General features: G+C 54.4%; 1 protein-coding gene and 1 long non-coding RNA gene across 2 annotated transcripts; one reads left to right on the forward strand and one right to left on the reverse strand.

Moving 5' to 3' along the window:
* Nucleotides 1-3,924: 3,924 nt before the first annotated feature.
* LOC145716634 (uncharacterized) lies at nt 3,925-8,637 on the reverse strand. Its single transcript, XR_014139459.1, has 2 exons — nt 8,456-8,637; nt 3,925-6,641 (listed from the first exon to the last, which is right to left on the reverse strand). It is a non-coding gene; the product is annotated as an uncharacterized LOC145716634 (long non-coding RNA).
* An 805-nt stretch (nt 8,638-9,442) lies between these two features.
* PURB (purine rich element binding protein B) lies at nt 9,443-11,838 on the forward strand. The gene has a single exon (XM_031031352.2). The coding sequence runs from the start codon at nt 9,452-9,454 to the stop codon at nt 10,364-10,366; it is 915 nt and encodes a 304-aa protein (XP_030887212.2). The 5' UTR covers nt 9,443-9,451; the 3' UTR covers nt 10,367-11,838.
* The last annotated feature ends 3,659 nt before the right edge of the window (nt 11,839-15,497 follow it).

The following is a 15,497-nucleotide window of genomic DNA, read 5'->3' on the forward strand; positions in this document are numbered from 1 at the left end:
GTGATGAGCCGTGTCCCCTAAATCCACACGTTGAAGCCCTTACCCCCAGGACCCCAGAGTAGGACTGTGTTTGGAGATGGGGTCTTTAAGGAGGTGATTGAGGTAAAATGAGGTCACTAGGGTGGCCCTAATCCCATAGGACTGGCATCCTTATCAGAAGAGGACATCAGGACAGAGACACGCATGGAGGGACGACCACGAGAGGACCCGGGGAGGAGAGGGCCGTCTGCACGCCCAGGAGAGGCCTCGGGAGGGACCGGCCCTGCCACACCTCCAGCCTCCAGGATATGAGGAGTAAATTCCCATTGTTTAAGCCCTGCCCCCGCCCCCGCCCTGGTCTGGAGTGTTCTTGTCGGCGGCCTACGCCGACTATGCCGACTGATGCACAGCCTCCCCTCTGTGTCTGCAGCCTCCGCCCTCCCCAGGATGTATTCGTGGACGCGCCTCTTCCTCGGCCTCTCTCCCAGAGGATGATGCAGGCCACACATCCTGCCCTTCGGACCAAGGTCACTTCCAGCACCCCGTGGGAGGCCGGCCCTCCCTCTGGCTCTGGGCAGCCCCAGCCACTGTCCCCGCGCCCCAGAGCCACTGGCTCTTCCCCAGGAGCTGCTGGGGGCCCTGGCTGGTGCTAAACCTCCAGACACGCGTGGCACTGAGCCCAGCGTGTGGACCCCCAAGACGCAGGAGGAGGGGCCTGGAGCCCCATCTGGGAGGATGCGGGGCAGGGACATGGGCACTGGAGAGCCTCCATCCGGTGTTCCCCCCTTAACGTTATAGTTTCCAACCTCTCAAAATCCATATTTAGAGGAAAACGAAGATCTCAAGTTTCGGGGAAGCCGGTTCAGAGACAACCCGCACACGTGGGGGTTAGTTTGGGAAGGGGGATGTCCGCCTGCTGTCTTTGACCCTGGTGACCCAGCCCCACAGATGTCCCAAGTACGAAACCCACAACCGTGAACAACCCGAATCTCCAACCGCAGGACACGAGCGCTACGTGAGCTCGCTGAAGTCCCTAATCACGAGGACGGTATAAGAATACGGTGACGTGTTCGGCAATAGGGTGAAGCAGGGGGACAGGAGGAAACAGTTTTGTTCTCCGTGTGCTATATATAACCACACGCTAATTACAACCAAACGGGAGATTTGCCAGGACTAGAAGGGAACCTGAAAAAGGAAAATGCTGAAAATCAGTGCACGGGGGCAGTAGGGTTATGTGCAAAATTTGTCCATTTTTAAATTTCCTTCAATATTTTAGTGGGGTTTTAATCAATGATGCTTGACAGAGACTGTCTTTCTCTCCTGAATTGAAACTTGTGGCTCAAACAAAGAAGCAGCTCCCCTGGGGGGGGGGGAGCGGGGCGCGGCATGAGGGTGACATCTAGCTGCTTCCCCCGGCAGGCAAGGAGAGAAAATACGAATTGATTGGAAAGAGCAAGAGGGAAAGTACGGTCCCCGGACCTGGGCGAGTTTACCCTTCTGTGCTGAAGACAGAAGAGGGCCAGGCTTTGGCAATGAGGGCACATCCAAGGCTCTGGAACACGGCTCTGATCCTCGGTGTCGGCTTCCATTTTGGGGTAAATTCAGCCATGGCAGGTGCCTCGGGAGCAGATGGCGTGGCCGAGCCTCCGACAGTGGGGACAGCAGGGCTGGGCCTGGGGGGAGCTGGGGGCTGGTCTCAGCCACATGGAGTCTGAGACGGAGGCAGGATGGCCAGCTAGAGCCACAGAGCACGTGAGGGCATCCGAATGTGACAGAAGGACCAGCCCGGGGCAAAGCGGTTTGAGCTCAGAGAGCCGTCAATGCCCGCGGGCTGGTGTGGGGGGCCACCGGGACCCCCAGGGGGCGGCCGGGGAGGTGACAGCAGAGGCTGGGCTGTGGGGACGGCGCAGTTGGACCCAAGGCAGCCACCAGGCCCGCGAGCTGTCCAGGGGGCCACGGCAAGGGTGGCCAGACGCCGAGGCGCTGCGCACACAGAGCGGGCCCCGGGCCACTTCCCCGCGCGGGGCGGCCCTCAGCTCCCAGCGCAGTGTGTTTGGAAGGCTGGCAGCTTCCCCGGCCCATCCTCTGCTCCTGCTCTGTCCGCCCTGCTAGGACTACCTCGTGCTGCCTGATAAACTCGTGCTTTCCTGACGCCCCACTCAAACCCAGCAGCCTCCAGACACCCGCGAGTGGCCCCCTCGGTTAGAATCCACGGGGGGCCCTCACCCTGGACCGATGCGTCAGAACACGACGGCTGCTGGCCTGGGGCGCGGGGTCGGGCTGACAGCCGGGGGCACACGGCAGGCTGGTGAACCAGCACACAAGAACGCCCTGAAGAAAGGGAACGACGAGCTGCAGACGCAGATAGCTGCCACCAGTGTGGTTTCACTGAGGACACGCACAGAGCCCCCCGTCTCCCCGAAACGCGGGTGAGAGCCAACAGGCCGTTCCCCAACAGCAAGCATGAACGGGCTCACTCACGGGCCCAACAGCTCGGGAAACGGCTCCTGGGTGTTCACCTAAGCCAAGCCCCACGCGTGTGCCCCGCAAAGCAAGTTCCAGAGTCCCCTGGCCTGTTGGTAACAGCAACCATGACCCTGACACCGCAGGCTGGTGGCATTTCCCCACAGTGTATTATGCAGCAGTGAACACAGTTCGCTCTGGCCAGACAAAGGGTGTGTGTCTTCACACCGTGATGGGGAGTCAAAAGCTTGGCTGGGCTCCGGCACCCAGATATTTGGCCAAACACCAATCCAGATGTCAGGGTGAGGGTCTGGTTTAGGTGAGATCAACATTTACAGCAGTGGGCTGTGATTAAAGCAGATCGCCCTCGATAATGTGGGTGGGCCTCGTCCAATCAGTTGAAGGCCTGAAGAGGAAAAGACTGCGGTCCTCCCAGGGGAGGAGGGGATTCTGCCTCCAGGCAGCCATCGGACTTGAGATGCAACCTCAGCTCCTCACTGCGTCTCCAGCTGCCGCCAGTGCCCACAACAGTATGAGAAATTCCTTAAAATAAATCTGTCTCCCTGGCTCTCCCACGTTCTGTATATATATACACATACACAGAGGCACAATTTTATTGCATTTCACAGATGGTGTCTTTTTTTTTTTTTAACAAATTTTAGATTTATGGCAAACCTGGGTCGAGCACGTCTATGGGCACCATTTTTTCCAGCAGCATTTGCTCATTTCATGTCTGCATCCCATTTTGGTGATTCGCCTAAGATTTCATGCTGTCATTACTATTTTATCCATTACGGTGATCTCTGGTCAGTGATGAGGATTCACTGAAAGCTCAGATGATAATTAGCTTACTTCAGCAACAAAGGATGTTTTATTTATTTTTTAAAGATTTTATTTATTTGACAGACAGAGACACAGTGAGAGAGGGAACACAAGCAGGGGGAGCGGGAGAGGGAGAAGCAGGCCTCCCGCCGAGCAGGGAACCTGTTGCGGGGCTCGATCCCAGGACCCTGGGATCGTGACCTGAGCCGAAGGCAGACGCTTAACCAACTGAGCCGCCCGGGTGTCCCACCTACACAAATTTTAACATGCAAATTCACACACCTCTGTGTGTGTGCACATAGATTCCTGTTGTAAACGAAGATTATTCTCTACCTACTGATGTGTAGCACTTTCGTTTTATGCACAGAATTAGATTGATCAAGATCTTTGGTTTATCGCGTATTCTTAACATTAGTTCATGTACCAGGCTCTTTTTATCATTCATTTGTTCGTTAATACTATTGTAATAAAACTCAGGGCGCCTGGGTGGCTCAGTGGGTGAAGCGTCTGCCTTTAGCTCAGGTCATGATCCCAGGGTCCTGGGATAGAACCCCGAGTAGGGCTCCCTGCTCCGCAGGGAGTCTGCTTCTCCCTCTCCCTCTGTTGCTCCCCCTGCTTGTGCTCTCAAATAAAAAAAATCTTAAACAGTTGACAACTTGAACTTTTTTTTACTCTTTATTCGGATAGAACTGCAGAGCTCTAGCAAAGGGGCCCTACATGTGCCCGGCCCACTGTCCCGCACTGACATTGTCCCCGCTGCTCGTCACTCTGCCCACGGGCACGTGTTTCCGCTTCGGGGTCGGAGCCCAAACTGCAGCCGCGACATTCTTTGTACCTTCCAGTGTAAATTTCCTCAAAACAAGGACAGTCTCTGCTACAGCCACTGTTCAACGGTCTAAGTCAAGAAACTTACACAGCACAGTTATCTGATGGGCATTCTTGTGGGGGATCCTGCAAGGGCACCAGGGCGGGAGGGCTGTGAGGGGTGTCCCGCGGGGACCTGGCTGGGACGAGGCAAACACTCGCTTCGCTCAGCAAACGCTCATCCGCTGGTGTCAACATCCACCGGGGATGTTTTTACTCCATCGTCACTATGCCGGCCACTAAATGTTTCTCACATTTCGTCTTTTCTTCCTTATTACTGGCCTTTCCACTGCACGGGAGGGCTTTCCTTTCTCGCATTCGTTTATTCGCCTCGGGAGGTACATACGGGATTCTGATCTTAGTCATTAGTCAATGGCTCACGCTCTGTTGCTGCCATTATCTGATGCTTACGTTGCCCCAGACCCAGCCAGCACGAGTGACCTTTTGACGTGTCCCCCTCGCGTTCTGAGCACTTGCCGATACAAGATACTCGCCGTCTCTCCCCCCGTCCTGGAGCCAGGCGTTTCTCGGAGCAACAGAGGACAGAACTAAGAAACCAAGATCTGATGCTGAGTGTGCCCGCCGCTTCTAGGAAACCCGCGTGACACACACGCTCACATCTGCGTGTCTGCGTGCCCATGCTTCCGCATCTGTCTGCGTGAGCGTGCGAGCGCATGAACTCACTTATGCAATAAAGCCCTGAGCTCGAACGGGTATCTCGGCCTGGAACCCAGGGTCACAGGGCTTGTCTCAATCTCCACCCTGTTGTCCCTCGATCACGCGGCCTTGCTCTGTGTGCAGCAGAGGCTTGGGCATCACCAGCCTGAGGGAGGCCCTCGTCTGGCTGAGCGAAGGGCAGACGGACTCACCAGGCAGGGGCCCCGTGCTGAGCCAGAAGGTCTTCTGGAAGGTACAAGGGAGGCAGAGGCAAAATCCTCAGGAAGCTCTGGGGTGAGAGCAAAACCCTACGATTGTCTGGATGGAATGACCAGCCAGAAAAGAGGGCTGCTGTCCAGCTCTGTGGAAAGACCTCAAGTGACGCAGGGTCACTGGGAAAGGGCAAACGTGTCCCCAAGCAGCTGGGAGGGGGCTCCTCACACCCTGCTGTCCCCCAGGAGAGGCTGCCCTCTGTTCAAGGCACGAGTGACCCTAGTTATGGCCTCCTCAGACCTGCTTATGAATAACCAGCTAATACAATTCTGACTGTTCTATTTCTAGGGATCCTGTTCCCTTTTTTTTTAAGGACTTATTTTTAATTTCATTTAATTTTTTTTAAAGATTTTTTATTTATTCATTTGAGACACAGAGATAGAGAGAGAGAGAGCATGAGCAGGGAGAGAGGCAGAGGGAGAGGGAGAAGCAGGCTCCCCGCTGAGCCAGGAGCCCGATGTGGGGCTCGATCCCAGGACCCTGGGATCACGACCCGAGCTGAAGGCAGACACTTAACCCTCTGAGCCACCCAGGCGCCCCATCATTTAATTTTTTAAGTAGGCTCTACGACCAGCGTGGAGCCCAATATAGGGCTTGAACTCACGACCCTGAGATCAAGACCTGAGCTGAAATCAAGAGTCGGATGCTTAACCCACTGAGCCACCAGGCGCCCCAGTTCTTATTTTATTTTTTTAAGTAGGCTCCAGGGCCAATGTGCGTGGGGCTTGAACTCACAACTCTTGAGACCAAGAGTCACATGCTCGACCAAGACAGCCAGGTGCCCTGGGATCCTGTTCCTTTTAAGGTTGCTCTGTTGAGGGTTTCATCTCTCTCGTCCAACAAACAATTTCCCCCAAAGGCAAAAGTATTTCTGGGTTTGATGCACGTGTGCTCTCAATTCAACACCACATCTTTACAGAACAGGGAGCCTGTGGGAAACATCCGCACACAACCAGGACTAACACGAGCAAGGGAGGGCAAAGCCGCTCTGGAGCTTGCGGTCTGCACACTGGCGGCTGCGAAGCTGGAGTGAAGCCGCTCACCATGACCAAGTGCTGGGCAGTGAGGCTGGAGTGTTCCCAGGAGGGACACACACCTTCCCTGGGCTCCCGAGGCCGCGTGGCAGTGCTCAGGATCCACAGGGCCTGACGAGTGTGCGTACAGCGGCGTCCCAGCCCCTGGGGTGCCCCAGAGCTGTATTTTAAGGCCAAGAGCAGCTACAAGTCCTGGAGAGCTAGTGCACTGATTGATAAGCCCCAAGACTAGACACTGTGCCTGGAACTCAACCCCCGAGCGAGGACTGATTTTCCACCTCACAGGAGACAAAACTCCCCGGAATGACAGCAGGTGTGGGCCTTCCGTCAGGCCCGGATGAGGCCATCTCTGTAGCTTGTGCACCAACAACAAACCAAGAAGGTGTCACTGGAGGTTCCGACGCACGCCAGCTGGAAATCGTGACCAGAGCGTCACGCTGAGATGCATCTGCACACGGGGTGCCGGCCGGGAGTCTGGGTGCCAGCGCCCGCAATGGGGGCACCCCTCAACACCAGGGCATCATGTCTGCAGCTCATTCTCAAATGGTTCTGGGGGAAGAAAAAGGAGAGAGAGAGAAAAGAAATGTGCTAAAATATTGACCTTTGGGGGATGTGGGTCAAGAGTGCTACTCTTGAACAGTTCTGTTTCAATTTTAAGCTTAATAGGAACAATATCGGGCGGGGGGCGGTACAGGAGCTGGGAGAAGGGCTGGTCATCTGAGGCCACGGACCCCAGTCCCTCACGTGTTTCCCCAGCCCTGGCAAGGCCCACCGCCATCTGCGCCTCCTGCCCGGCACCAGCTGGTCAGTGGCTGCAGGAAGCAGCGTGCTTCTGCCCCAGCCTCGGCCGGACCAGCTGCTCAGGGGGATTCTAGTCGCGCCCAAGCCTCCTCCGCAACAGGCGGCCTCACTCGGGCCCTGGAGCAGATGCAGCCTTTGGTGGAAAGCCCCATCTTCTCTCCTCCCCACCAGAAGCTCCCGTCTCTCGTCCACTCTCCCTGCTCACCTGCCAGGGCCGTGCCCTTCCTTCTTTGCCCATCTCCTGGCCACTGCAGGCCCTCACTGAATGACCACTCCTCTCCCTGCTTCCCAGCCCCGGAGCTGGCTCAGGCCTCTGGAAGGCAGGCAGACACCTCCCTTTGCCGGGTGTCGTCCTTCCCCACCCACATTTACTCCATAGCACTGGGACATCTGGCTTCCACACTCCCCCCAAATGGCAGCGTAAGAGAGCGAATTTAGATCCGCGAGTGAGCAGGGATCTCTGCTCAACCTCTTAGAGCTGTGTGATTTTTGCCCATGCTCAGGACTTGCGGGCAGTGGACATGCAGGCTCAGTATGAACTGTAACACCAACTCCTCAGTCTTTGTCGCCCCATCTTGTCTGCCTGTCCCTGATCTCTCTACACTGCCTCCTGGGAACTAAGGTCAGATCCACACTGTCTGCCTGTGGTTCCCAACCCTGCTGCCCCTCTCCTCGACTTAGCTTGTCTGGGTCCCACAGCTGCCTACATGTCTCCCCTTGGGCAGCCAGCCAGCTCCTCAAATTTAACACACCGCCCCACTTGGACCCGCTCTCATCTGTGCTGGATTTGCCAAAAGGCAGTCACAGCAGGTGCTTAAGGCCGCTGAGAAGAAATAAACTTCTGGGAAAAGAATGTGATATTCCAAAAATGCACCAAAGCTCAACCCATTGTGCACCATTCTCTGTGAGTTGCATGGGGGAGGAGCACCGAACATCGGCAGACTGGGACCCCGGAGGTCTCTGCTCAGTGCTCCCTGTCATCTCCGGAGCTGGTCCTCCCCAGCAGCCTTGGGCACTCTAACATTAACGCGGACTCCTCCTGCCTGCCCCCACATCCGGTTTTTAAATCTTGATGCTTCTCTTGCCCCAAAGGCCCCACAGCTCCCTCCCTCTCCACCAGCCACATCCAGTCCCTGCTTGCTTGGGTCTGCAACACAGCTGCTGCCTCCTAATGGACCCCGCCAGGCTGTCCTGTGCCATGAGTCACCTCCTCCAACTACAGAGCAGACATACATGTCACACTCCTGCTCACACAGCTCTGCCCACCCCCAAGGCCAAGCCCCTGCCTAGAGGTCAAGGCCCTCTCGCTGTGATGTTCATCACCCTCTCCTCGCAGACCCTGGGCTCCAGCCAAACCAGACTTCTTGCCATCTGGGAACATATGTTCCCTCTGCCCAAAATAATCTACATCCATCTCCACCTGTCAAGATCTGTCCTTGTTCAAAAATAGTACCGGGACAATTGGCCATTTGACGGAAATTTTTTAGATTCTCTGCTTCACAGTATGCACCCAAATATGTTACAAACGAGAATTAAACGTAAAACATCATGTAATCACGTACGTTTAAGAAAACAAACTAAAAAGTCTGAAAAATACGTGATCATCAAATATATGAAAGGGGAAAGATCCTAGGCTCAAAACCAAAGCCCGAGATCCGACTCGGCAGAACCGGGCTGGTCAGAACCAGGCTGATGAGCAAGGAGCAGAGGGACGGCGAGCTCTTCCCGAGCTGAGCCGAGCCGGGCCGCGGGGGCACCTTTCACGAAGGCCAAACGGGGTGCGGCGCCCGGAGAGGCCCGCGTCCTGCCCGGGCCGACGCTTTCCGCCGGGCCGGAGCGGCCCGCGCTCCGAGACTGGCGGACGGAAGCTGCGCCGCCCCCGTTCCCATCCCGCACCCCGCACTCCTCCTCCCCTCCGGCCCGCGGTGATGACGTCACCGCACCCACGTGACGCGGAGCGCCCGCCGCTCCCGGGCCGTTGCCCAGCAACGCTACCGGATCGGCTCCGTTCTGAGCGCAGATTTCCCCGGCATCCTCCCTCTTTTAATGCCTCTCCATTTAGAAGTAACCACAATCGTAACCGCTGTTCCTACAAGGAAGTGCACTCATCTCGACGGGTGTGACACCCAGGACACCCGCGACCGCAAACGGGACGCACACCGTCTCCGCCCCTCGCCCCCCCGCGCCGTTCCCGTCCCGAGACGCTCTCCCCTTCCCAGAGCGCCGCGCGCCGCGACGTCACTGTCCTACGCGCGGCCGCCGCCGCGGCGCGCGGCGCTTCCGGCCGCCAGGACGTGTGGGCGGAGCGGGTGGCGTCAGGGGGCGCGCGCCGGAAGCCGGCGGGAGCCGGGCGGAAGTGGCGGGGCGGAGCGCGGGGCGATGGGGGGCGGCGGCGGCGGCGGAGGCCGGCGATGAGCGGCGGGAGCGCGTGAGCGGCCGGCGGGCGAGGCTGGGGGCCCCGGAGAGCGAGCCGCAGGGCGGAGGGCGGGCGCGAGCGCGGCGGGCGGCGGCGGCGGCGGCCGAAGCGCGGCGGCGGCCGAAGCGCGGCGGCCGAGAAGATGGCGGACGGCGACAGCGGCAGCGAACGCGGCGGCGGCGGGCCCGGCGGCTTCCAGCCCGCGGTCCGCGGAGGCGAGCAGGAGACGCAGGAGCTGGCCTCGAAGCGGCTGGACATCCAGAACAAGCGCTTCTACCTGGACGTGAAGCAGAACGCTAAGGGCCGCTTCCTGAAGATCGCCGAGGTGGGCGCGGGGGGCTCCAAGAGCCGCCTGACGCTGTCCATGGCGGTGGCCGCCGAGTTCCGCGACTACCTGGGCGACTTCATCGAGCACTACGCGCAGCTGGGCCCCAGCAGCCCCGAGCAGGTGGCGGCGGCGGCGGCGGGCGCCGAGGACGGCGGCGGGCCGCGGCGCGCGCTCAAGAGCGAGTTCCTGGTGCGCGAGAACCGCAAGTACTACCTGGACCTCAAGGAGAACCAGCGCGGCCGCTTCCTGCGCATCCGCCAGACGGTCAACCGCGGCGGTGGCGGCCCCGGGCCCGGCGGCCTGCAGAGCGGCCAGACCATCGCGCTGCCCGCGCAGGGCCTCATCGAGTTCCGGGACGCGCTGGCAAAGCTCATCGACGACTACGGCGGCGACGACGACGAGCTGGCGGGCGGCGCGGGCGGCGGCGCGGGGGGCGCGGGCGGCGGCCTGTACGGCGAGCTCCCGGAAGGCACCTCCATCACCGTGGACTCCAAGCGCTTCTTCTTCGACGTGGGCTGCAACAAGTACGGCGTGTTTCTGCGCGTCAGTGAGGTGAAGCCGTCCTACCGCAACGCCATCACCGTGCCCTTCAAAGCCTGGGGCAAGTTCGGGGGCGCCTTTTGCCGGTACGCGGACGAGATGAAGGAGATTCAGGAGCGGCAGAGGGATAAGCTGTACGAGCGACGCGGCGGGGACGAGTCGGAGGGCGAGGAGGTGGACGAGGATTGAAGCGCGCCGTTTCCCCGATGGGCCCCCGCCCCGCCCGCCCGCCCGCCCGCCCCCGTCCCCTTGGCTGGAGAGCCCCCTTCCTGCTCATCCCCGGGGAGCTAGTGGAGGCGGGGCATGGAGGCCCCGTCGGGAGAACGCAAAGTTAAGAGAGAATACAGTTCATTGAGAGAAGTAACCACAAAAGAACAGTCGCAGACAATTCGAGAAAAGCAGCAAAGTTCCAAGGAACTGACAGCAGCCTGCAAAGAGGAGACAACCTGAGCAAAACCGTCTGTTTCCATAGTTTCCAGCTGGGGTCTGTGACCCCTCCAGGGTAGCCCTGCAGGGGGGCAGATCCTTGCGTGCCCGGGGGCCGGGGAACACTCGAGTCCCCCAGACGCATCCATGACCGCTGCATTTGTGTTCTACCTGGGTGTCCTGGCCTGACGATCTCTGCCGACCTCACTGTTGTGGGGTCGGTCTCTTCACCTCCATTGAAATCAGCATATGGGGATCTAGGTCTTCGTGGAATTCTTGAGAAGAGAGAGGCCTTGGCCCTTGCCCTGTTCTGAGGGTACAGGTTTCATGAAAAGGAGTGCGACTTTAAAATAATCATGGACAGGGCAGAATGAGAATTCAAGAAGCCACCGGGGAATATAGAAACAAATTGGGTCCATTTTGTCTAAAATGGTTTTGCGTGGAACCTGGACCAGTGTCCGTGTCTCTTTGTGGCATTGTTTTCCTGGTTGCAAGTGGATTCAGATGTCAATCCTTCAACTAGAAGCTGTTACTAAAGGATTTTGGAAGTTGGCCAAGTTTTTTTCAGAGCTAAGAGCCGTTTTACATTGGGGGTTGCTGAGGTAGGCACGGGAAGAAATCCGGCATCAAGCACAAGGAGGACTGTTTGAGTGGATTAGTTGCTGCTCACTAAAGTCCTTCCCCCGGTCTCTAGTCATTACCAAGAGATGGCGTAGGGGTGAATGAGAGCCAGGTCCCTGTGGCTGTTCCGCCTGAGCTGGCTAATTCGGCTCTTTGGGCCACTGGTTGGCTGGATTTTCAACCGTTAAACTTGAAGATACCTACAAAAGGAACTGTGGCTACAAGCCTGAGCTTTAATGGAATATACGTCCTCACAGAAAAGTTGGAAATAACCAAAACTGAAGTCTTCACCTACCTTCAGTTCCGTCTGTGGATTTGTTCACATACTAAAGATCCTCAGGTCCAGAATTCCAGCATCATCTATTCTTTTAAAGTAAATTTTTAAGAACTCGATCCATTGTTTCAGTACCTCCCGATCAAAGTTGGCAAATGATGGTTGAGTGATTGGAGCAGCACGCCCTTTAGAGGGTGAAATCCATCGGGATGGAGATGAAGGGAACGTACAAATGCTGACTGTGTCCTGGAAGCATTTTTATACCATCTTGAAATTTCAACAAACTGGCTTTCGCCAGTTTATCCAGCTGTTTTTCAAGAATAAAAGTTGGGGTTTTCAAGGATCGCCTCTTCTATATTTTAAACGGATTTTCAGTAGAAATGATTTTTACTAATCAAGTTAATCCCACCCCATCACCAAGGTATTCCTAGAAGTGTCACAGACCTAGGCGACTTTGAATTGAACGGGAGCTAACGTTCTTTCCAAAGTTTGTAGGTATTCTTTGTGCGACACCTTCTCAACCAGGAGGCAAGTAACCCCACCTCCACAATCTTAGTTTTGTGTTTTTGTTTTTGTTTTTTTTTTTTTAACTGCATGCCTGCCCTTTATCTGAGCTGCCATTTAATTTATTGCATACCCTTTTATTATCTGAGTTTGGTATTATTCAATCTATACAATCTTTTTGTATTTATTGGGAAATAAGTAATCTACAAAAAGGTCATCTTCATGCATCGTGGCCGAGAGGGAGGGAAAGAACTGTACATAAAATTAGGCTTTTTTTAAAAAAATTAGACTATGATTCAGAATACTGTTGATCTTAGGTTTTTTTAAAAAAAAAAAAAAGTGGACGAGCCACAAACTGGTGCCCTTTTCAGACTATTTCTCTACTCTCATCCTCCACAGTAGACTTTTTAAACAGATTTTTTTTTAAAGCTTTTCCTTTTTTTAAAAAAACTTTCTCCGTCGCAAAGAATGTTTCCTAAATTGTATGGGAGCAATAGTATTTTTGATGTTTTAATGACATCTGTATATACTCGTACTGTATTTTGTACCACAAGGCAGCTGTTTTCAATAATGTCCTGCTGTATTGACCTATGTGTTTTGAGTGTTGATTTCTTTGCTGCGGAGAACAAATCCCTACACCGTTTTAGTAAGGGCGCCGTGAAGCTGGTGTTAGGTTTGCAGAAACTTTCAGTTTCCAACTTTGAGGCAGCACTGAAAATTCAGGTTGCAGCGCTCAGTTAACTGCTGTGACTTGTTCGTTTTCGTACCGTGTACAGTTCCTCTTTAGACCAACTTGTTTTCTTGCTTCCGTGGTGGTTCTGTTGCTCGGCTGCAGTGAACCAGTTCGACTTTGCAGAGGTGCAGTACCTCCCCTGTGGAAGGGGCTGGTGTATCGTTTCTTTTCTTTTTGTTTGGCTGAATTGCAGTAACTAGCCTTGCCTTTCTATTCTGCAGAAATGACAGGGTCTTCACCGTCCTTCGCCAGTGGCTACCGAGCTATAATTAGCTGAATAGAAAGAATGTGGAAGTGGCCGGAGGCATGTAGAGTATATGCCAAGAACACTACCATATATGGTGCCAGCTTTGGTTACCAGAGAAATTTTCTTAGTCATTAGACCATGTAACAGTAATATATCATATGTAAGTCTTTAGATATCAATTTGAGAATCCTCCACAAAAAGGAGCCAAGAATGCATAAGCTATGTGTTGGAAAAAGTAATTTATATTAAAATTTTGACCTGCCTATGTAAGATTAAGTGGTAAACGTCCTAGTGGTGGGTTTTTAAGTCTTAACCCATCTCAGAGGTTTGTTTCTCCTGCAGGGGGTGGTTCACGGTCTCTCTTCTCACTGCAGGAAGATTACAGAAGGGTGTGGATTAGTTGTAGCATTTCACTGACCCTCATTCCACTCACTGTTCTGGGGCAGTAGAAATCCGCGGAGCGCAGAGACTGCTCTTTTGATGTGTGGCCTGTTACCGAGGCCGGATTTCAGAACTCGTTCAGAAACCGCGCTTAGCAAAGAAGATCTGTTAATTCCAGTCAGAAAATGGCATTACAGACTCTGGGAAACAACCAGATTTTTTTTTGTTCTGGTTTTCATCCTCTACTACGAACAGTGATTTAGGGCTTGGCCTTTCACCTTGGCAAACATCCCAGCTAATCACATGTTCAGAACAGTCCAATTTCTAAGAAGTGGGGAACGAAAGTTCCTTTTGCGACCATTGGTAGAGTGTTTCTCAAGCCAGTGCCGTTCTGGACACGAGCAGTCCGGTCGCAGGAACGGAATCAAAAGAGCGAAACTCTGTGGCGAGACCCCGCCGTTGCCTCGTGGTTTCTCTTGTCCCCGCTGTGGTTCGAGTCGCGGGGCAGTTCTAGTCCGCGGTGAAAGCCTTCAGTGCATATGCTGCACAGAGCGCCACGTGAGTCTGTATGGCACCCAAAACTCAAAGTGGAAACCCAATGGGAAACGCAGACACCCTGAGCTGCCGTGGGAGGCGTGGAGTCGGTCAGAAGGGCTGTGGCCGTGGCGCGCACACGGCCACTTGTCAGGTCACTTTCCACAACGGTTTGCTGCCGGCCGGTGGGGAGGCCGAGGGGGCTGTTTCGGGGGGTGGGGCGGGCAGCCCGGCCCCTCCTGCCCCCTCCGGCCCCTCCGGCCCCTCCCTCGCCCGGCAGTAAATTGCAGGTCTTTTCAAGAGACGCAAGCTTCAATTTTCTCAAAACAAAACAGTTCTCCTGTCTTATCTGAAAAATGCAGGGTTGTGGGCAGAAGAGGCTGGTTATAATAATGCCCTCATATTGAGTGGTCTGAAAACGGCTGCACACTTCAGGCGCGTAGTTGCTGAGGATGCTTTGTTCCGTGTGACCTTGACCGGCTCTACTGGAGGGTAGAGTGTCCTGCACAAGGTATCGAGACGTAACTATTGCTTGGCGTCCGCCTTGCTCTGGAGGCGGATGGCCTTAGGGAGAAGCTTGAGTGTGTAAGCCATGCACATAAGTATTCTTCACTGTAAATTTTGTTTTCATTTTTAACCCAGTTACGGTACTTTGTCCAATGCACAACTGATCTCTCAGTAGATATTCATTTGCAAATAGCGTGGCCTTGATCAGTGAGAGGGAAGGAGGGAAGTGACCTCGCGGGTGCGAAGGTGACTCACCGAGAGGCCTTGCGCGCGCCACTCTTTGTGTCCAATGCGCGTGTGGCCTCGCTCCTTTCCGCCTGGGGAAAGTTCATGGTTTTGACCCTGGAGTTACCAATTCAATTGAGTTGTCTTCTGTTTTTAGGAAGGATCAGAATTGCTCTGATAAGTAACAAAGTTGACTGCTTTGGTGTCCAATCTCAGGTTTTAGAATAGAGAGAGTGGTATAAAATCCCACTGTTAACTCTTAAAACAATTTTAATGTAATACACCCTAAAAGTCACATGCACGAGGCCTGTTCAGAGAGCAGAGCCTCCCATCGTTTTGCTCCTTTTCCACTTTGTACTTCACTTGAGAAAGTGTCGAGTGATCTTACATTGTATATTTCCATTTGAACCCCGACATATTTCTCAAAGATAAAGCACTTTTTGATAATGAAATTCATGGGATCTTCGTGTGATGTGGATCATGGTTTCTCAGGCTCCCTTAGATAATCTGCTTACGAATATTGTTCTGTGTAAGAAGAGTGAAAATCTTTGCTAATGTTAGGAAGTTTGTATTATTGATCCAGAATGCATTTTGCTAGCTTCCAATCGATGGGAGAGTAAACAATGCTGCATTCACAATTTAATAAGTTACTTTCCCTTAAGCCTTAAGGTAACTTTTTTTTTTCCTGTCAACAACAGCACTGAAGTTAGAGTAAGTGAATGAGATTATCAGTTTTCAGGGTTGGTTTTAGAGTACTGTAAATCCATGAGCTGTCTTCCTAAACAGTTACTATCTCCCTTGAATTAACTGGATAGTGGGCGCGTGGGTGGGCTGGGGGGATAGCTTGTAGGAAAGAGAAAAGAAAGAA

Source organism: Leptonychotes weddellii, chromosome 12 (assembly GCF_054177405.1).
Source record: "Leptonychotes weddellii isolate Sample4059 chromosome 12, ASM5417740v2, whole genome shotgun sequence".
NCBI lineage: Eukaryota > Metazoa > Chordata > Mammalia > Carnivora > Phocidae > Leptonychotes > Leptonychotes weddellii.

What these genes read in the sequence shown, in the direction of transcription:
- PURB (XM_031031352.2), top strand. Translation starts at nt 9,452, where the DNA reads ATGGCGGACGGCGACAGCGGCAGCGAACGCGGCGGCGGCGGGCCCGGC.